Below are 19,390 nucleotides of genomic sequence, written 5' to 3' on the forward strand. Positions count from 1 at the left end.
AAGCAGTGGTATCAACGCAGAGTACTTCTCTCTCTCTCTCTCTCTCTCTCTCTCTCTCTCTCTCTCTCTCTCTCTCTCTCAGTGGTATCAACGCAGAGTACTCGTTTTTTTTTGTTTCTTGTAGTTGATTTTAGGGGATATTCACGATCAAAAGTTTTTGTCATAAATTAGGAAAAATATTAATTAACCATTTTCTTTTACGAAGACCATATTATTTTGTGATACTTCAATTACTTTTAGAATCCGGATTTATTTATTTGATTTTTCAAACAGTATAATCCAGACAGCACAAAACATTCTCAGGATCATCTTGAATATGTCCAGGACGGTTCAAGACATTTGTAGGATGTTTTAAGATATTATTATAAATATATTTATAAAAATTTAATATGCATAATTATTTTTAGTTGTGTCGGCTATTTAATATAATTTAGAAATCTTAAGTATTATAATAAGTATTAATGGTAAGTAATAACCCCTGGATGTCTGTAGGATATATCTGCCCTGTCTATTATATTGGATGTCTTTTGAATTTCCAGAGGACATATACATATGCAATTAATTGTTAACATTAATTTCGTTTAATATTAATAATTGAATTTGATGCCCACATTTTCATATATCCAAAATTATTATTTATTTAATATTTCATGAGATGTTACTGTCCGCAATATTTCAGAAACTTTACAAAAAATATTGTAGTATTCAACCGCTAGTTCATTTGTTTACCGCTATGCGACGCGCAAACTCGTATTTGAGATTTGGTCATGAGAATTATATAAAGCTTGCAAAGAGCAACTAACAGAAAATTACAAATGTAATTATTTTTTATCAGTTTAATTTCTGATGCAATCCCAATATAGGGAATTCAAATATTGGATTATTTAGAAAATATAGAATATAGAAATCCTTAGGATGTTCCACAGGATCTCCCTGGATTCTCCAGAGGTTAGTATTCGGCTATCATTTATTCTTCCTCAGGACATTCAGAGGAGATCCGAGGATTAAAATGGGATATTCTCAGGATATCGTACATATATGTCCTGGATGCTCTTTGGACGTCCTAAGAACATTCTTGTGCTGTCTGGGAAACGTGAAAAATATATTTCTTTTTAAATTTTGATAATTTTTTGCTATTATTGTACAGCTAAAACATCCTTAAACATTCTTCTATATGAATATCGATACAAAGATTTTCCGGGACGAAATCCTGCAATTTTAACGCGAAAAGTTTCTGCAAATTTAAAAACAGGTTCCGATATCAAAAGCGGCGTATCTCAGGTAATGCATTTCGCTGCAGATAAATAAAAAATTTAAACGTATCGTTAAATTATATTCGAGCGTCGCTCGATGCGCGACCCGTGTAATTTATGATTTATAATGATAAATCCGTAATATTAGAGGCGAATCCGTTGTGTCAATTATGGTGCCAGGTACAGTTATTGCTGATCGTTGCTGCAAGAGAGATTAACGACGGAAAATTAATTTATATACCTCGCGAAAAGTGATTAAATGCCGCTGTAATGCTGGTATTGTTGGAAATTCCCCATGACAGGAATGCATTATACCAATAACGTCTCTCTCTCGGCTCCGTTCAACTTCGTCGCGTGAAATTATGCGTGTACGAAATGTAAGTATGTACAAGTCCATCGAGAGAAGAATTCACAAATTTTATTACCTCAGAAGTTCCTACCCGTAAACGGAAGATAAATGGCAAAGATTAAATATGTGATTCATACTCGGTAGCAAATTTACAATATTTAGGTAAATATTGAGATAAATTAATACGGATAATTTTTTACGGAAAAAATTTCATTAAAATATTTACACGCATTTCGATTATTAATTTAATTTAAAATTTCGCTTCTTTATCGGCTCGTATTATTTTTATTTCATTCAACTCAATCAATCATAATTATTTTTAAATAAAATTATAAATTCTATGTTAATATTTTTACAATATTGAATTATTCTCGTAAATTTATCTCGTACAATGATGATACTCGATAAGAGATAAGATAAACATGGGAGTAAACAGGGAAGTGTGAGATAAAACAAAACTCATATTTTGTTCCATTGACTTTTGCAATTTTTTTGGTAGATTTATTTTTTATAATGCACATGTTCCGCGTGAAAAAATTAAATTCCGTGTATGAAATTAGCATTTAGAGCTTCATGTTTCGGTACAAAATTCATTGTGTGTAGAGGAAGGACAGTCGACGGACGACTGTTATACTCGGGGACACGCTCGGACGACGACGACGCATCCAGTGTTCGTCGAGGTCTTTTGATAGATTTTCTCTTCTTTTTTTTCTTTCTTTTTGTCTCTCGAAAGTTGAACGTCTCCTCGATCGGGATTTCGGTTCTTTTTTCCCCTGTTTTTTACACCTTTTCTATTTTTCGTCCACATCGCCATACATATATATTGGGTTGAGTAAAAAGTCATTGCGTAGTTTTTGTATGTTTTTCAAAGTTATTTATTTATATAAAGAACAAAGATCAATCAATGATATATTTTCCGTTTTATTCGATGACCTTTGCCATCTTTCGGTGAGCTTCATAATTCCCCGTTCGTAGAAGGACCTGTCTTTATTGGCGAAAAACTGAACAAGGTGCTGATTTACCGCCTCATCTGAATTTAACGTTATTCCACGCAAGGAGGTTTGAAGAGAGCGAAACAAGTGGAAGTCTGACGGCGCAAGGTCAGGCGAGTATGCTGGGTGGAGCAACACATCCAAGCTCCAATAATTTTTGACGGGTCGCTAAAGAGGTGTGTGGTCTCGCGTTGTCGTGATGGAACACAACTCCTTTACGATTGACGAGCTCCGGACGTTTCTGGATGAGAGATTCGTTCAAACTGTCCAATTGTCGACAGTACACATCCGAATTGATTGTTCGGTTCCTTGGTAGGAGCTCAAAAAACACCACACCCTTCCAATCCCACCATACTGAGAGCATAACCTTCCTCTGATGAAGTTCTGCTTTTGAAGTCGTTTGAGGCGAATCATCACGTCGGGATCAAGACCGTTTGCGTTCCACATTGTTGTAAACAATCCACTTCTCATCACCAGTTATCATTCGTTTCAAAAAAGGATCGTTTTCTTCACGTTTCATGAGCATATCGCAGATGTTTATACGCGCCGTCAAATGAACTTCTTTGAGTTCATGAGGAATCCAAATATCGAGCTTGCTTACGTATCCCAGCTTCTTTAGATGGACGTGAACACTTTTTTGACTGATCTTCAATGTTTCTGCAATCTTTTGTGTCGTGTAACGTGGATTTGACTTGATCAATGCCTTTATTTTGTCGTCATCAACCTCAGTGGGCCTTCCTGACCGTGGAGCATCTTTGAGATCAAAACCAGCGCGGAATTTCTTGAACCAGTTTTGGGTTGAGTAAAAAGTCATTGCGTATTTTTGCAACAGATGGCATTAGTTCAGTTTTGGCAGTACTAGTCATTCACACATATGTTTGTCATATATCGTTTAACATCTGACGGTTAAAGCTTCATTCTAAAAAAAAATTGAGCGATTTGGTTGAGTTTTGGAGATTTTACAACAAGTTGAAGATGGGAGACCAAACTGTGCATTTTCGCCATATTTTACTGTTTTACTTCCGTAAAGGGAAGAACGCGCGTCAAGCTTGTGAAAAATTGCGTAAAGTTTACGGTGACGATGCTCTACAAGAACGTCAGTGCTAAAACTGGTTCAAGAAATTCCGCGCTGGTGATTTTGATCTCAAAGATGCTCCTCGGTCAGGAAGGCCCACCGAGGTTGATGACGACAAAATAAAGGCATTGATCAAGACAAACCCACGTTACACGACACGAGAGATTGCAGAAACATTGAAGATCAGTCAAAAAAGTGTTCACGTCCACCTAAAGAAGTTGAGATACGTAAGCAAGCTCGATATTTGGATTCCTCATGAACTCAAAGAAGTTCATTTGACGGCGCGTATAAACATCTGCGATATGCTCATGAAACGTGAAGAAAACGATCCTTTTTTTAAACGAATAATAACTGGTGATGAGAAGTGGATTGTTTACAACAATGTGGAACGCAAACGGTCTTGGTCCCGACGTGATGATTCGCCTCAAACGACTTCAAAAGCAGAACTTCATCAGAGGAAGGTTATGCTCTTAGTGTGGTGGGATTGGAAGGGTATGGTTTTTTGAGCTCCTACCAAGGAACCGAACAATCAATTCGGATGTGTACTGTCGGCAATTGGACAGTTTGAACGAATCTCTCATCCAGAAACGTCCGGAGCTCGTCAATCGTAAAGGAGTTGTGTTCCATCACGACAACGCGAGACCACACATATCTTTGGCGACCCGTCAAAAATTATTGGAGCTTGGATGGGATGTGTTGCCCCACCCAGCATACTCGCTTGACCTTGCGCCGTCAGATTTCCACTTGTTTCGCTCTCTTCAAAGCTCCTTGCGTGGAATAACGTTAAATTCAGATGAGGCGGTAAATCAGCACCTTGTTCAATTATTCGCCAATAAAGACAGGTCCTCCTACGAACGGGGAATTATGAAGCTCACCGAAAGATGGCAAAAGGTCATCGAACAAAACGGAAAATATATCATTGATTGATCTTTGTTCTTTATATAAATAAATGACTTTGAAAAACATACAAAAAATACGCAATGTCTTTTTACTCAACCTAATATATAACTCGAGTATCGCCTTTACTCGCGTGAAACCCGAATCGGATCTAATTGACTATCACGACGTGATATCCTCTTTTATTGCGATTATTTTCTTCGGTAGACACGCGACGTGAATGCACGACGGAAATTTCGAGCGAAAAGGGAGCGCATGACCAATCTTCCCCTTCTTTCCCGAAAATTCTTCCTGAGGATCAATTTTTTTCGTTATCTTTTCCCGATAGGCGGTAAGTTAAGGCCATTGCACGTGACAAAATTTTAATCGTAATCGTAAGGTCAAAGGCAAATCATAACCAATCACAATCAAGCATTCTAATAACGTAATAAGAAAGTTTAACTGTGACTGGTTGTTTTGCTTACGGCCTTACAATGGCCTTTAAACTTTTTTTTTCGGCGAGAGGAGAGAACCGAAAAACGCCAATGACAATCGCGAAATTTGGCGACACAATACATGGTCATTAATTCGCAAATATTATATTCGAAGGACAGTGAATTTTCAAAAGAGCAATCTACATACGATCGGACACTTCGTATGTCAAATAATCTCGATGATCGAGGAGAAGTTATTTGACATACAAAGAACCGGCTTATGGAGATTGTATCTCGTGCAAAATTCCGCTACTTTTCCCCGATCGTAAGCTTGTGTCTTTTTCAACTTATGTAACGAATATGATGTATACACGCTTTTCACGAGCAATCGCGATTGACTGGCGGCTGCTGCGCCGAAAAAAATGTTTCGACGACAGCGATAATCCGAACGACGAAGCACAAACTGTACGAGAGATTTTTTTTCTCGATTGCAATCTTAAATACCGTTCTTTTTTTTTACCGCGTATAAGTTTAATTGCTGGAAATTCTCGTCGTTATTCTGTTTCTTTCTTTTTTTTTTAGTTTACGACTTTTGTCGCTTTAACTCTGATATTCACTGTTAACACATGCATTGTTCTTTTTTTGCAGTTACAATCACGTGCCAGCTCGGCGCGCTCGCTTCAAGTTTTTGTTTGTTTCGCGCCTCTCTCTCCGCTGTGTCTCGAGAGGCCGGTCTCTCTTGTGTGGATTCTTTTGTAGTTTTTTTTTCTTTTTATTTCATTCTACCGTGTTTTTTTTTTCGTGGGAACGCGCGGTTACGTTAGACAACGGAGGGTGATTACGTTAAACAAAACGCGGGCCCGAAGAGTCGCCGCACGATTTTGCCCCAACGGACGCGGATTGCAGTTTAATAGAAAAGCGAAAAAACGCGAGGGACGACACGTACGTGTCGATCGATATAACATATCTCGTGTCCGCTGGGTTCCCTCTTATACGGGATCGAATAAAAAATATTTTCGGCGACCATCGATGCGGAATCGACATTCTCGATCAAGATTGCTTCGCTTATATATATATATATATTTTTTTTTTTTTTCTCTACGGTTGTAAAAATGTAAATAACGCGAGCACGTCCGCGTAACGTAAGCGCGCGTTTATCTCTCTCCACTTGGCACCACACTCACGCACACGCACTATTTCCTCTTCTCGTCTTATTAACTCCCTTAAACCGCTTCGCTTATCCTAAATCAAATCGGATGTGTTTCAATATTTTTCGAATATTCAATTTTTCGATTTTTTGCTACACAAACAGAGATATTATGCAATTTTACGAAGACACACTTGGGTTGCGGCCTGGCAAAGCGCTACTTGACAAACGGGATACGATAGGATAATGTGAAACAATTAAAAACGATCATCGTGATGTATAAGATAATAATCTTGGGCGGAATTAGTCTGCTGGCGCCTAGGCAGAATACGGCTACTGCGTGTCAGTGGAAAGTATTGAGCAAAATATATTCGCGAATATATAAGGATTTTGAATACCTATTTGTCGTTCAATGCATTGACGTGTATAAAAAATGCACGTTCATACATTTCTTGTACGAAAATATGTATATATATTCTGTGTATATATTTTATATACGCTAATACATTCGTTAATATGTATATTCATATTCGAGATCATTCGTATCGCGAATATATTTTGTGCGACACTGATAGAGTTTTTGACGAGCACAGACGACGGAAACAATAACACCATATGATATCGGTAAGCTATATCCAAATGACACAAAGACGTTTCAAAGATGTCTATCTCTTCTTATACATCTCCGTGATATCTCGCGGATGTGTGTCGCCTGGATATAGACTTTAAATGGAAAAGAAATACAAATCAAATAGAAAATTTCGTCAAATATAAAGATAATTTTGTTTTTTTTTCTTTTTACAGAAAGTAGACGTATATATTTCTTTTATTATCCGTCGACGATACTACAAACTAAAATTTTAAAAATTATTTTCATGCAAAATTATATAAAGTATGTTTTCTCTCTCTCTCTTATTCTCTCTCTCTCTTTCGTACTTTAATGACAGTCTACGTTATCCGTATTGTCAATCAAGCCGATGTGTGTGATACGCCCGGCTCTTGTTTCGAAATGTCAAATCGAGTCGATTGCCGCATAGGCAAACGTTCAGTGGTTTAGTAAAAAACGATTTGCCCGGTGCATAGTCGACCGATGTCAATTCTAGAAACGACCGGACGATTTACTCACGCTCTGGACGCGAAAGTTTGTGAGATATCATGAAGCAAATCTTTTCCAGGTTGCAAGCATCAAAGTGCGACCAAAAATTGTTTTTCTCTCAACGACTCACTGCAAATACTGTCTTATCATCATTCTCCTTGTTGGCCCTATCCTAAATATTATTCGCATTATCGGATATGAATGTATCTCGGAGTAGGCGGGAAATCTCACAAACTTTCTCGCCCTAATTCGCGATTAATCAATAATGCGTAAAGTCAAAACAATAATCGCTAATTAATTGTATACCGCGGGACCCGCCAGGGGCCTGTATTGACAATTATAAAAAATTAAGCCAAGATAAATGCTATTACAATAATCGTTTCTACGTGTAACAAATCGCTTATAAAGTATAAGAAAATTTAGATTCGACACAACCGCATCATCATATTTAAGGAGAGTACTTCAAAATTGTACTGTATTTACGCTACACGCTTATTGATCAACGCAAGGTAAAGTTGCGCCCAAAAGAGCGAAAGCAATACGGTAGTCCGCCCAATTTTGATATACAAAGCCGAAAATGAACGAATGATTTCGAGACAGACAAAAATTCGAGCGGTACTCCGTTCAATATCAATCGATTTTTCTTTTTTCTTTCATGAAAAAATCGTCAAAAGTGAAGAAAACTCGCGGAAATATAGCAATAAACTCAAATATCGCACATGAAACGATTTGTAATGCGTTTTACCGGAGAAAAATCAGAAGTAATATACGAAACAAGAAATACACAAAAAAAAACAAAAAAACAAAAGTATATGTATACAATATATATCTCTTGCCCGCGCTCGAATTCATCGCTCCGTACTCCGTAATTGCTTTACCCTTTTCTCTCCGCTGCTTTAGTCTCATTTTATTCTTATTCGATTAATCAACCGTCGTACAATAACGTAATCATTACGCGGTTTAATTATTCTTGATTAAATCATTTAGTTAAAAGAAGCGTTTAGAGCCGCGAAGAATTTCCCTTTCGCGCCTCTATCGGTTCTTCGACACTATATATGCTGTGCGTGAAAATTTCGAAAGTACAAAAAAACAAAAGTTTTACTTCGCTCATGGGGTGAATTTGATTTCGCCGCACACTTCTTAATCAACGCATTCTTCGCATTTTCCCCGTACATATCTTAATTGTAATTTGCGAGAGTGTGGAGTAGTGTTTGTTGATTTCTTAATTTTTTTTATTTTTTCTTTTTTTGGATTTTTTTTTTTTTTTGCAATTGTTTTATACTTGTTGTTATTTGAGTTGTTGTTGAGTGTATAACGGATGTTGGTGTTATATATTAAAAGGAGTGTCCTCTTACGGTAGTAGCGCGTTATTCTCTCTCGGTTAAGCGGTACTTTCGGTGGTGGTGTTTTGCACCGGTTGGCTCTCCTGCAAATATATACATACGACGAACATTAATCAAATGCGACAACTATATATGTTATAATGGCAGTAGTTATGCAACGCGTGTTAAAATATATATCTTTGCTTTCATACATCTCTTTTTACGATGCTGCAGGTAAGGAAAAAATGCAATTCTTTGTAGGAGATAACGAGAACAAAAGTAAGAAAATCCAGAAACAGCGCAAGAAAAATAAATCTCGTTTACTTTGTCGATCACACCTCTAATGCTTGAAAGTGTAAGTGCGTAAGAATTGTGGTAACCGAGACGAGCTCCTGCAAGATTGAGAAAAGAAGAGAATATAAAGCGCCGTTACCTGTGGAGCAGGGGCCGCGGCAGGTGCATCTGAATCTTTAGGTGCATCCGACTTCTGCTCCGACTGAAAAGAGTACAAAAAGACACGTGCAAACAGTGTGTGCTAAGCGCTACCGCTCTATATTCGTCGATAGATATCGCGCGCTTGGAGAGTCATAATTAAAAGCTTTCGTAAATGTCAAATGGAAATAAAAGCTCGCGAATATTATAATTTATCGTTTCAATATTTCGCGCAACTGTCAAAGTTTTATAGTAGAACTATTGCTTATAATTCGTATTTAAAGCGTCTTGTCGAATGCATAGAAGGAAAAAAATAAATGTCAACAAGCAATCAGTTGATACAGAAATGGATATTTACAGATGTAATATATAGATAAAATTAATAAAAATAATGTTGATGATGCAGATTTTCGTAAAGCAAGCGTTTTATTTTTTACAATAAAGACGTGTAGACGTATCTTCACTGTAGTTTGTGAAATTGTATGCAAATGTGTTAAGTTTATTCGTAAAATCGTCATTTATAATTTTTCGTAAAAAATCCCTAAAGAAGTGAAAATGTATTTACGCGAGTTATATTGTCTTGAGTTAGGAAAGAGAAGAATTAAAAATACCTTGATAGATTTATCATAAGATTCAGGAGGAATATCGATGACTTGTGATCGAAGGGAAGTTACGGAGGAGGAAGTGGGATTGGGGGGGGACTTGCGATTTGTGCCCGAGGATGGCAAGTTTTCTACCCGGTTTGTCTGTTGACTCGAAGTCGCACGAGGTCGTCGTATTAATCGTCGTCTGTAACGTGGTCGTGGATTTCTTCGCGAATTATCGACATTCTCGCCAATAGCTTCGCCGTCGTCGATCACCTAATGTTTTTTTTTTTTTTTTTTTTTACAATATGTATCTAATCTTTACAACAGCTATCCGAGGGTTTTGACGATTACAGAAAATTTCGTTGGTAGCTAAGATATTTCTGTTTTATTTGTACAAAGTGCACAAAGTGAAACGGAAAGCGCAGGACATATACTCCGTGCGTGAATAATGCATCGTCTATTACATAAGAGAAGGGAGATTACAGAATCTCTATATATCCTCGCTAAATATATAAACATAATTTCTAGGAATGAAAGAGTGCATCTAAACCAAACAAAATGTTTTTGTATAGACAGTATTATCAAGTTTTTTTTTTATGGTAAGAAGGATACTACACCGTGCAGAATTTAAACAACTAAGTTCAGACTTAAAACTTTATTCATTATCTATACCAAAAATGCAAAGTTGAAATGCGCATTTACAAGTCCATTAATTACCGTGTAATAATGCACAGCATTGCGCTGTCGGAGAAAAATGATAAAGGGACAATATATATCATTGAGGCGCAAGCAATCGAGGATATAGTGAATCTTTAAGTGAAATGTGTTTAGTATAATAGAAATAATAACATATACCAAAACTATTTAAATAGATTGCAGATGAAAAGTATACAGAGAATGTATATACAATTTCAAGATCATCTATCTCGAAACGCCTTAATAATAAAGAAGGAATGTTATCGCTATAAAGAATCTAATTAAAAGATACAACATTCTCCAAAACCAAAATATCATTTCATTTTTCAACTTTGGAATGTCTATGTACATTTTATAACTTTGAAATGAAACAAACGCGCGTGATTCGATACTTTTGTTCGCGTTACCAGTTATAATAATGTCGGGGAAAGCTAGAATGACTGTGAAAGTTAGGGATACTAACCCTCATCTGGCCATCCTGGCTGCGAGGACGTCGTGGCGGACCGCCACCTCTTCCCCCGCGGAAATTGCGGCGGAAATAACGTCGTGACGGACCCCCGCGTCCACGACCGCCACCGCGCGGCGGGGCATTACCCTCGCCGTTTCCTTCCACTTGTTCACTACCTTCGCCAGCATTCTCTCCCTGCTGTGTGGGACCGGGCCCAGAACGCCGTCCTCCGCGATAATAACCGTCATAATGACGCCGCAACCTATAGCGACGCTGTTGCTGCGGTGCCTGGCCCTCGGTCGGATTCGCATCATCACCGGTCTTTCCCTCACCTAATTTTATATCCGAAGGAACAAGTTATCTTCTCTTGAAAAACAAGCGAAAATGTAGATAGAAATGATTCGTCTATATACCTTGATCGTAACCTTCCTGGCCTTCACGTGGTCTACGATTCTGAGGTCGACCGTTGCCGCGTCTCGGATACACCCAATGGATACCGCGATATCCGCGGCGCTTGTCCGCGGCGTAGGGCGAGCCCTTCACTGCTTCACCCGCTGGACCGGTGACGTTTGCGGCTTCGTGACCCTTCTCGCCGATGACGACGTCGAACTCCACGACCTCGCCATCTCCGACGCTACGTACGGCTTTCCTCGGATTATTTTTAACGATTGCCGACTGTAATTACATTTGTAACAGTGAGATACATCGGTAATATTTTAAGAATAAAGTATCGTAATTAATTTAAGATGCGAAGAAGCTTACCTGATGGACGAATACATCTTCCTTGGTATCATTTCTGAAACAATCGAGACGAGTAATTGTATTAAAAACAATCGGTATTATATTATATTTTTAATGCAAATCAAAATTGATTATCCAAAATATTTATACAAAAGTTAATTAATTTTATAAATTTTTAAATTTATATATATAAAAAAATCATTTTTTTTTTCTTATATTTCTATAATTCACTAATTTTGCAATAGTGAAAAAATCAAAATATTATATTTCAAACAATTTAAAATTTAAATCCCCAACCGCGTATGCAATTTATATCTTTGGAAAAAAAAAAAAAAAAAAAAAAAAAACCCAGACTTTATTAAATCGTTGAAAAGCGGAATAATCACGTCTATCTGTTTATTATGTATGTATCATGGCATATAATGGAAATTTGATTTGATCAGCGCAAACATACGTTCATTCGCATTCTCTACAAAGTTGTACGCGTGTGCGTCGCGAATATGTATGTCCCACGCATGAATTCGCGAACATGCGGACGTAATCGGGATCCATGAAGCTGCGTAGCAAAGCATGGAGTTGAAAGGTCGTCGAACCCCTGACTGCGCGCACACAATCAAGGGAGAAATACACAAAAGCCCGTACACAAATGCATACCAGCTGCTACAAACTAAACCTCCCTCCCTCCCTCCCTTTTCCCCTCTCTCCGTTACGCGATTAACAAAAGGTGAATCAAGTACATATGGAGAGCGCGAAGATTACAAATAAAAGAGTTTTTTTTTTCCCAAATCACCAAATTAAAGGAAATCGATATTTCCAAATAAAAATTTGTAGATTACAATGGCCAAAAATTGAGCAACACGCTTGTATCCAAATCAATTTTTTCTTATATTTTTTTATTATACACATACAATCACAGGGTGTCTACTCAAATCTTGTAAAAAAAATTCCGTGATCTTGCAGATATATTTGTTCAAAATTATAGATATGAAAAAGAGAAATACAGGTAAAGAAAATATTTTAAAGATCTTTTAGTGTAATTTTTCTAAAATAAGTGTTTTTATTGTTGGCGCGTTTTCTAATGTTTTTTACTCATACAAAGAAAAAATACAAAGTCACTTAAGTTTCAAATGCTAGATTTACAAATGTATATACTTAAAATAAAAAAAATTAAAAAAAAATAAATAAAAAAGCTTTTGTTAAAATGAAAATTTTTAACTTGCATGACACTTTTACTTTTTATCTCTAAAAATTAATCTTTTATAATATCTATATTATCGTATTTTAATGTACGTCTCGGAACATGTATCGATGCCGAATGGAGCATGATCCAACGGGTATCGAGACGGAATGTTGCTCTTCCATTGTGGTAAATCGAGTCCACCGAAATCGGGATGAGCACGACGAATGAACAATGGATTCGCGTCGTCTCGGGCTATTACAATAATTTTCGATGAACTCTGTTATAGAAATACGGAGATTCTTTTTTTACTTACTTCACTTATTATTTGTCAAATTTGTGAACGCGTGAACGCCTCTGAATAATTTTCGAGTAAGAATAAATTTTCGCTTCTAATATCAATTGTTGTTAGACACTCAACGAAAAATTTTTTATATATCTTACAATTTCTAATATTACATCGTAACATTGCAAGGCAATTTTATGTAATCAGTACAATTTTATATTTTTTTATATAACAATTTTAATAAATCTTAATTTTTTTATTTTTAATAAATCAAATATTTTTATTACAAAATTATTCCCGTAAATAAATTTGAATAAGTAAGAAAGATACATACGTGAAATATAAAAAGTTTAAATCAAAATTTGTATAAATTAAATTTTCATTGTCAATCATGCATTTCTCTATTATAAAGAATTATAAAAAAAAAATAAAAAAAAAATTAAAAAAATTTAGCTACTCGTATTTTTATATTTTTTCAGGAGACGGACAACTGAAAATCCAACTAAACGTGACAAACGCTAGGATAGTCCGACGAAAGCGTTCTATATTTATAAATAGTTGTATCGTAACGGCCTTCTCTCAAATATTTTACAATACAACACACCGCGGCGTTAGTGTCGGTGAAAGTGCATTCGAGAATTCTCAAACGCAAGCAGGTAAGCTAAAAAATTTCGTACCTGGAAACGATCGACTGTTTTTCGCCCCCCTCCTATATGTCGGAGTCCTAATCTAAAGTGAAAAAGATCTCAGTGCTACTCAAATATTGTAAAAGAAAAAATTCCCCTAATCTTCCAGGTATTCCTGTTCCAAAATTCCAATATTTTAAAGATTTTTCGATATAATTTTCTAAAATAAGTTTTTCTTTTATTATACGCGTTTTCTAATATCTTTCCCTCTTACGAAGGAAAAACACAAAGGCACTTAACTTTTAAGTATTAGACTTACATAATATATCGAAAAAAAATTGAATAGCTTTCGCTAAAATCTTTTACTTGTACAACATTTTCATTTTTTTATTACTAAAAATGAAAACGAAGAAAATTTACAGCAATATTCAATATTTCATTGAGACATTGAATATATAATATAAACAGATATTTTTTTTTGTAATATATTTTAAACACGTATAATTACAGCTTGGCTTATTACCTATAATATAAAAGCAAAATTATGGAAAGGAGAATTTAAAAAAAAAAAAAAAACTTCCCGAACCCCATAAAGTTCCATGAGAATTCTCCTGGATCCCCTTTCTGCGAATCGTCCCGACGTAAAATAATTTCCCATCGGGCGAAACGCCCGCGAGAGGCTTCGTTGTCCGCGTGCAAAAGTTCCGCGTGTATACAATACGCGGTAAAACAGGAGCGCTTCTCCACCTCTACGAAAGCGTGCGCGAAATTTTTCTGGCCCTCGGCCAGAACGAATAGAGGGACCTCGAAATAGCGTGGAACCGACTCTACGGACCGTGCACGTGCCGAATGAAGCGTCTATTTTCCGTACGGCGGAGTGCCAGGTCGAGGTTGCAGGTCGAATCTGTAGCGGGGTGAGAGGGACGATTTTCCTAATATTAGAGAGAGGCCGCTATTCCCCCCCTCCCCCCCCCCGTATCCGTTAAAATCGTTATCAATTAGTCTTGAAAGCGTTTCTCTAAATTTTACATTCGTAGCGCGATAAGATAAAAGCGGATCAATTCGCACGTATACTAACGAGTTCGTTAATTTCCAAATGGAAAAATTACAAGATCAGAGCGTTTGATATTGTTGAATGAATTGTTGATGATAATGGAATGTCTTGTTCATTAAGAAAGCAAATATGTTTAAAGAAATGATGCTTTAATAAATTTATAAATGTTAAATGAATCTATCGGTTAAATTAATGTCTTTTTATGTTGCGTGAAAATATCTTTAAAAAAAAAAAAAAAAAGAGAGAGAGAGAGAGAGAGAGAGAGTTATCAATCCACCCGACTCGTACTGTTACAGAAGCAACGAGCGTGCTAGCCGGCTATTAGGATTTAACACGTGAGCTAATATTTTCCCCAAGAAATAACCGCTTAAATATCAGCCATTTAATATATATTTCCTAAATAATTTGACGTGTGACGAAAATCACAAAATTTATTCGGTGATGTAAGTGGAAAAAAAAAATGCGATTATGGGGACATAGTTCTCACGGATAAGAGACTGCACATCGAAAAAGATAATTAGACATATATATATATATATATATATATATATATGTGCGTGTGCATTAATGGAAGATGGAGCAGTTAATATACAACGCCAACAGTAACGTAAAATGAGCGTTCAAATTAAAATAGTATATGACTAATCCTTACAAGGGACACCCACACAAATAAATACATGTATATATTCTCTATTCTATTATTTATACCCGTATTCATAGTCCTTCCTTATTTTAAGGACGGAGAAAGCCTTCATGAAGGATTCCTTGAATCTGCAAGGCCACCTTGTTTCATAGATGGACCTCGAGTCTCCCTTTCAGAAGGAAGGAATATTTTAGGGATTTTTAGTGACCGACTGGAGGCAGCACCGTTTTATGCTGCCTGCAACTAATTTCATATAATACATATGAAAACTTTTTCGTATCTTCAAAAAATTCCACGGGATTTTCCCGATCGCGAATGTATCTTTTCGGAATCCGCCACAGAATCCGATTCTCTGGATTTTCGTCTTCAAATCCATCGTCAGAATCATTTAAAAATTCATTGTCCATTATCCCTTTTTCCTTTATACACTTTCAGTTTGAGAGCGCGACAACAAATAACCACAAAACCACAAATGTAACGAAACTAACTTTTGGAGGTTATATTTGGTTATATTCTGCGTATCGTCTGCTAAAAAGGTCGCATCCACTCCTCGAGGAAGCTCGTGACCTTCCTTGAGATAAGGGAGCCAATAAAGATTCCTTGTTCGGTCAAGGAAAGTTTATGAAACGTGGAACGAGGAACAAGGAATCCTTATTCCTCAAGGACGGACTATGAATACGGGTATTAGTGTTGCGTAAAGTGACGGGGCGTTGCTGAGTATAATTAAAACAAAACAAAAAAAAGGGGGTGGGGGGGGGGGGCAAGAAAAATATAAAACAATACGATGACTGACCTATTGATGAAACCGTAGCCACTCTTGACGTTGAACCATTTCACAGTCCCGGTCACTTTGTTCGCTGAAATGAAAGAAAACTTTATCATTCAAGTGCTAAGCATGCGAGGATATATAAATTGATAACGAAAAATTTCGTACAATGTGCTTCAATTCGTGTAGTATCATTATTTTTTTTTCTTCCTTTTTTTTTGGTTAAACGATTTTAAAATATTTATATTACACTTTATATGTGCGTTGTATTGATTAAAATTACAATATAATATATAAATAAAAGATGAGAACGAAATTTAATTATAAGAGAGATTATTCGAATTATTTAAAGGGAGCGCGAAATAGAAATACGTTGAGTCAGGAATATCGCACACATACATACTTATTATTATTAAACTGTGAAAGCGACCTTGAAGAGGGAAATATAACGCGATTTATAACGGAACGAACTTATCATATATTTACTTGCAACACATCATCGCTCGTAAATCGAAATGTAACGACGCCATGTTATGTTTTTACAGAGATAGAGAAGAAAATTAAATAAATACTAAATAGTGTCAAAATGAATAATTCTCAAAAGAACAGTGGCTTGTGTCATTAGAATTACAATTATAATCTAAATTTTTTGAAGTAAATTTGTTTCTGCATCTGAAAACTAGACAAACTGTTTGAAATTTGTAAATTTGCGACAAAAATAAATTCCGTTTAAGACTGATATATATATATATATATATATATATATCAGTCTTAAACGGAATTTATTTTTGTCGCAAATTTACAAATATATATATATATATATATATATGATAAGACTATCTTAATAACAGTTATACACGACCTTGAAGCCGTATAACCCAAACAAAGGTCGAAATCAGTGTCACAACGGATAGATACAACGCGATTATCCGCGAAATTCCTCAGACTTGAAAATCGTATGAAAATTTTATTCGCGTTCGTAAATAATATTCACACAAAATTTACATAACGCTGAGATTAATTAAGCGCTTGAGGAATTAATTAAATTAAATTAAAAACACATTACAAGATATATATCAATTTAAAAAAACTGGCGTCTATACCATTTAAAAAAATATAAATTTTGATTATACGAAAAAGATAAAATTTGCGAGTATAAATTTTAGCGATTATACATTTTTCAAACTTTTATATTACATTTTTTCTACATAAACTCTCTAGAGGAATAGATTAAATTTGTACGATTTTTTTTTTTTCCGAATAACCAACGGGGGTTTCGATTTAGATTTTAATTTTTGATTATTCTCGTTCGAATTTAATTTTTTTTTTTTTTTTTTTTTTTTTTTTTTTTTTTTTCTCGAGAAACAAAGGGCGATAAAATGTTGTCCGAATTTCAAAATTTCTCCCTACACTCGTATATATTAGAATTCTCCGTACGCACTTTCGATATAATTTCGCGAGATGAATCCGGCGAGTTTGAAGGCGCAATTGTAATCCGCTGGCTACAAAAAGCACGCGGCTACGACGCGCTTACGTAACGAAAACGTGGGGAGAGAGAGAGAGAGAGCGCGCGCGACGCCGGATATCTCGGATCGGCGTGGTCACTCCGGAAGGGAAAAAGATCGATATCGCCCCGATGGATCCCGCTTCCGTGGAAGATTTCGTCGACGTTGATTCACGATACCCGCGATATTTTTTTTTCTTTCTTCCAGGTTATACGACGAGGCGAGGAACGAGCGACGCGCGATGTCGGCGAAAATCGATGGACGAGGGAAGATTCGCGAGCGAGCATCAGCTGATGGGAAAATGGACGACGTTTGGCCGTGTCTCGGCGTCGCCTCGTCGACGCGATTGTTCGTCCGCGACGCGTCCAACCCGGAGAGACTCGACGATGGGGAACCTCGGCGCGATTTTTCTTCCCGCCGCCGGCCACATGGCCGCTTCTCTCGAACGTGAGCGCCGCCGAGGGTGAGAGAGAGGACGCCATTACGGGCGGAGGAATTTTTTCGTCGCGTTTATCGGCGCGGAAAATCGCCGCGCGCGATAATAATGCCAAGCGCGTCAACTCACCGATGACCATCTTCTGCTGGACAGCCTTGGGTTGTTCGGGCTGTTTCTCGGTCTCACCCATGGTGGTAAAGGTGGAATTGAGACGCGCGAGTACGTCCGTACCTAGATGTTTCCTTCTGTCTGGTAATGATGTTAATACCTATCTGATGTCGCAATGGAGGTGCCTCCAGGCGACCGGGTAAACACACCATGCCTGGCGTGTAACGCGACCGCTGATTCGCCGTCCCCCGCCGAGCGGACGGCGCGTCGGCCAATCGCGCGCGTCGAACTTTCACGAGGATCCTCGAGCGGCGCCGAAGATCGCCGAGGCGCGACGCGCATGCGCGTCGCTGCGTCCGTCACCGGATCCTTCACGCGTACACTCACACATGCGTCATTTTCAGTTTAACGAATTTTCAAATATTTTCGCTCAAATGACCTTTGGGTGATTCTTTATCTTAAGATAAATGGAAAAAAAAAACGAAGATTTTATGATTTCTAAATTCTCGTAAACAATAGGAGGAAGAATGTCAGATGAGAGAAAAGTATCCATTTGAAAAGAATGGAAATAAAGAGAAATTCCGATTTATTGTTAGCTTTATAAATTGTTCTTTCTTTTTTTTAAATATATAGAAAATAGAAAATGTATAGAAACGAAATATTTAAATTGAAAACATTGTATATAGCACGAAACAAGAATTTTTTAATATATCAACATGCTCACAAAGAAAAAAAAAAAAAAAGTTCGGAATAAACATACATATAACAATTAGTATTTCTAGCATGAAAAATAAAAAAAAACTTTAATAATGTTAACTTAAATAAACACATGTGCTCTTTCTAATGTATATACATTATATCTGATAAAAGAGTATGAGATTTTTCATATATATATATATATATACATATTATATATAAATATTATTATTATTATCAATAATATAATGGTATTCGTGCTGAAACATTTCAAACTTGTATTAATGAACGAAATCTATAATGATTTTAATTATTTGAAATGTATGTTGATTGAATTATGTTCAAGCTCTCTCTTTCTTTAGTGAATAATATCGATTTTTAATTAGTAACATAGAGTCTTTTAAAATTTATAATTATTTAAACAGTTTGAATTTAATGTAAAAGAAGTAATGAAGGAAAGATACATATATTTACAATTCTATATAATTATAAGCTTTTGCTACATATATAATTGTAATAATTTGTCTTATCTTATATTAACTAATGTGTAAGGACACATGACATTAATTATATATACATGTTAAGTAGATAAAAGACAATGATAGTACAATCAAATAAGAAATGCACATGTAGAAAATACATCTC

At 36.3% G+C, this 19,390-nt stretch overlaps 1 protein-coding gene across 2 annotated transcripts; it reads right to left on the reverse strand.

The window, feature by feature from the left end:
• Positions 1-2,066: 2,066 nt before the first annotated feature.
• Positions 2,067-18,235, reverse strand: Yps (ypsilon schachtel). Of its 2 annotated transcripts, XM_070297771.1 has the most exons (7): positions 18,071-18,235; positions 16,028-16,091; positions 11,470-11,503; positions 11,121-11,382; positions 10,723-11,039; positions 8,978-9,040; positions 2,067-8,648 (listed from the first exon to the last, which is right to left on the reverse strand). In XM_070297771.1, exons 1-7 carry the CDS (start codon positions 18,129-18,131, stop codon positions 8,604-8,606), a joined length of 846 nt encoding a protein of 281 aa, XP_070153872.1. In that variant the 5' UTR covers positions 18,132-18,235; the 3' UTR covers positions 2,067-8,603. The 2 variants fall into 2 exon arrangements, with proteins under 2 accessions (XP_070153872.1, XP_070153873.1); XM_070297772.1 differs by lacking the exon at positions 8,978-9,040.
• Between the last annotated feature and the right edge of the window lie 1,155 nt (positions 18,236-19,390).

This window comes from Polyergus mexicanus, unplaced genomic scaffold (genome assembly GCF_030449975.1).
Source record: "Polyergus mexicanus isolate NDT 795.1 unplaced genomic scaffold, iyPolMexi1.0 SCAF_6, whole genome shotgun sequence".
Classification (NCBI taxonomy): domain Eukaryota; kingdom Metazoa; phylum Arthropoda; class Insecta; order Hymenoptera; family Formicidae; genus Polyergus; species Polyergus mexicanus.

Coding starts and splice junctions, on each gene's coding strand:
- Yps (XM_070297771.1), bottom strand. CDS start 18,131: ATGGGTGAGACCGAGAAACAGCCCGAACAACCCAAGGCTGTCCAGCAG. Junction 11,504..16,027: donor GGCTACGGTTTCATCAATAG/GTCAGTCATCGT, acceptor CGATTGTTTCAG/AAATGATACCAAGGAAGATG. Junction 11,383..11,469: donor AAGATGTATTCGTCCATCAG/GTAAGCTTCTTC, acceptor ATGTAATTACAG/TCGGCAATCGTTAAAAATAA.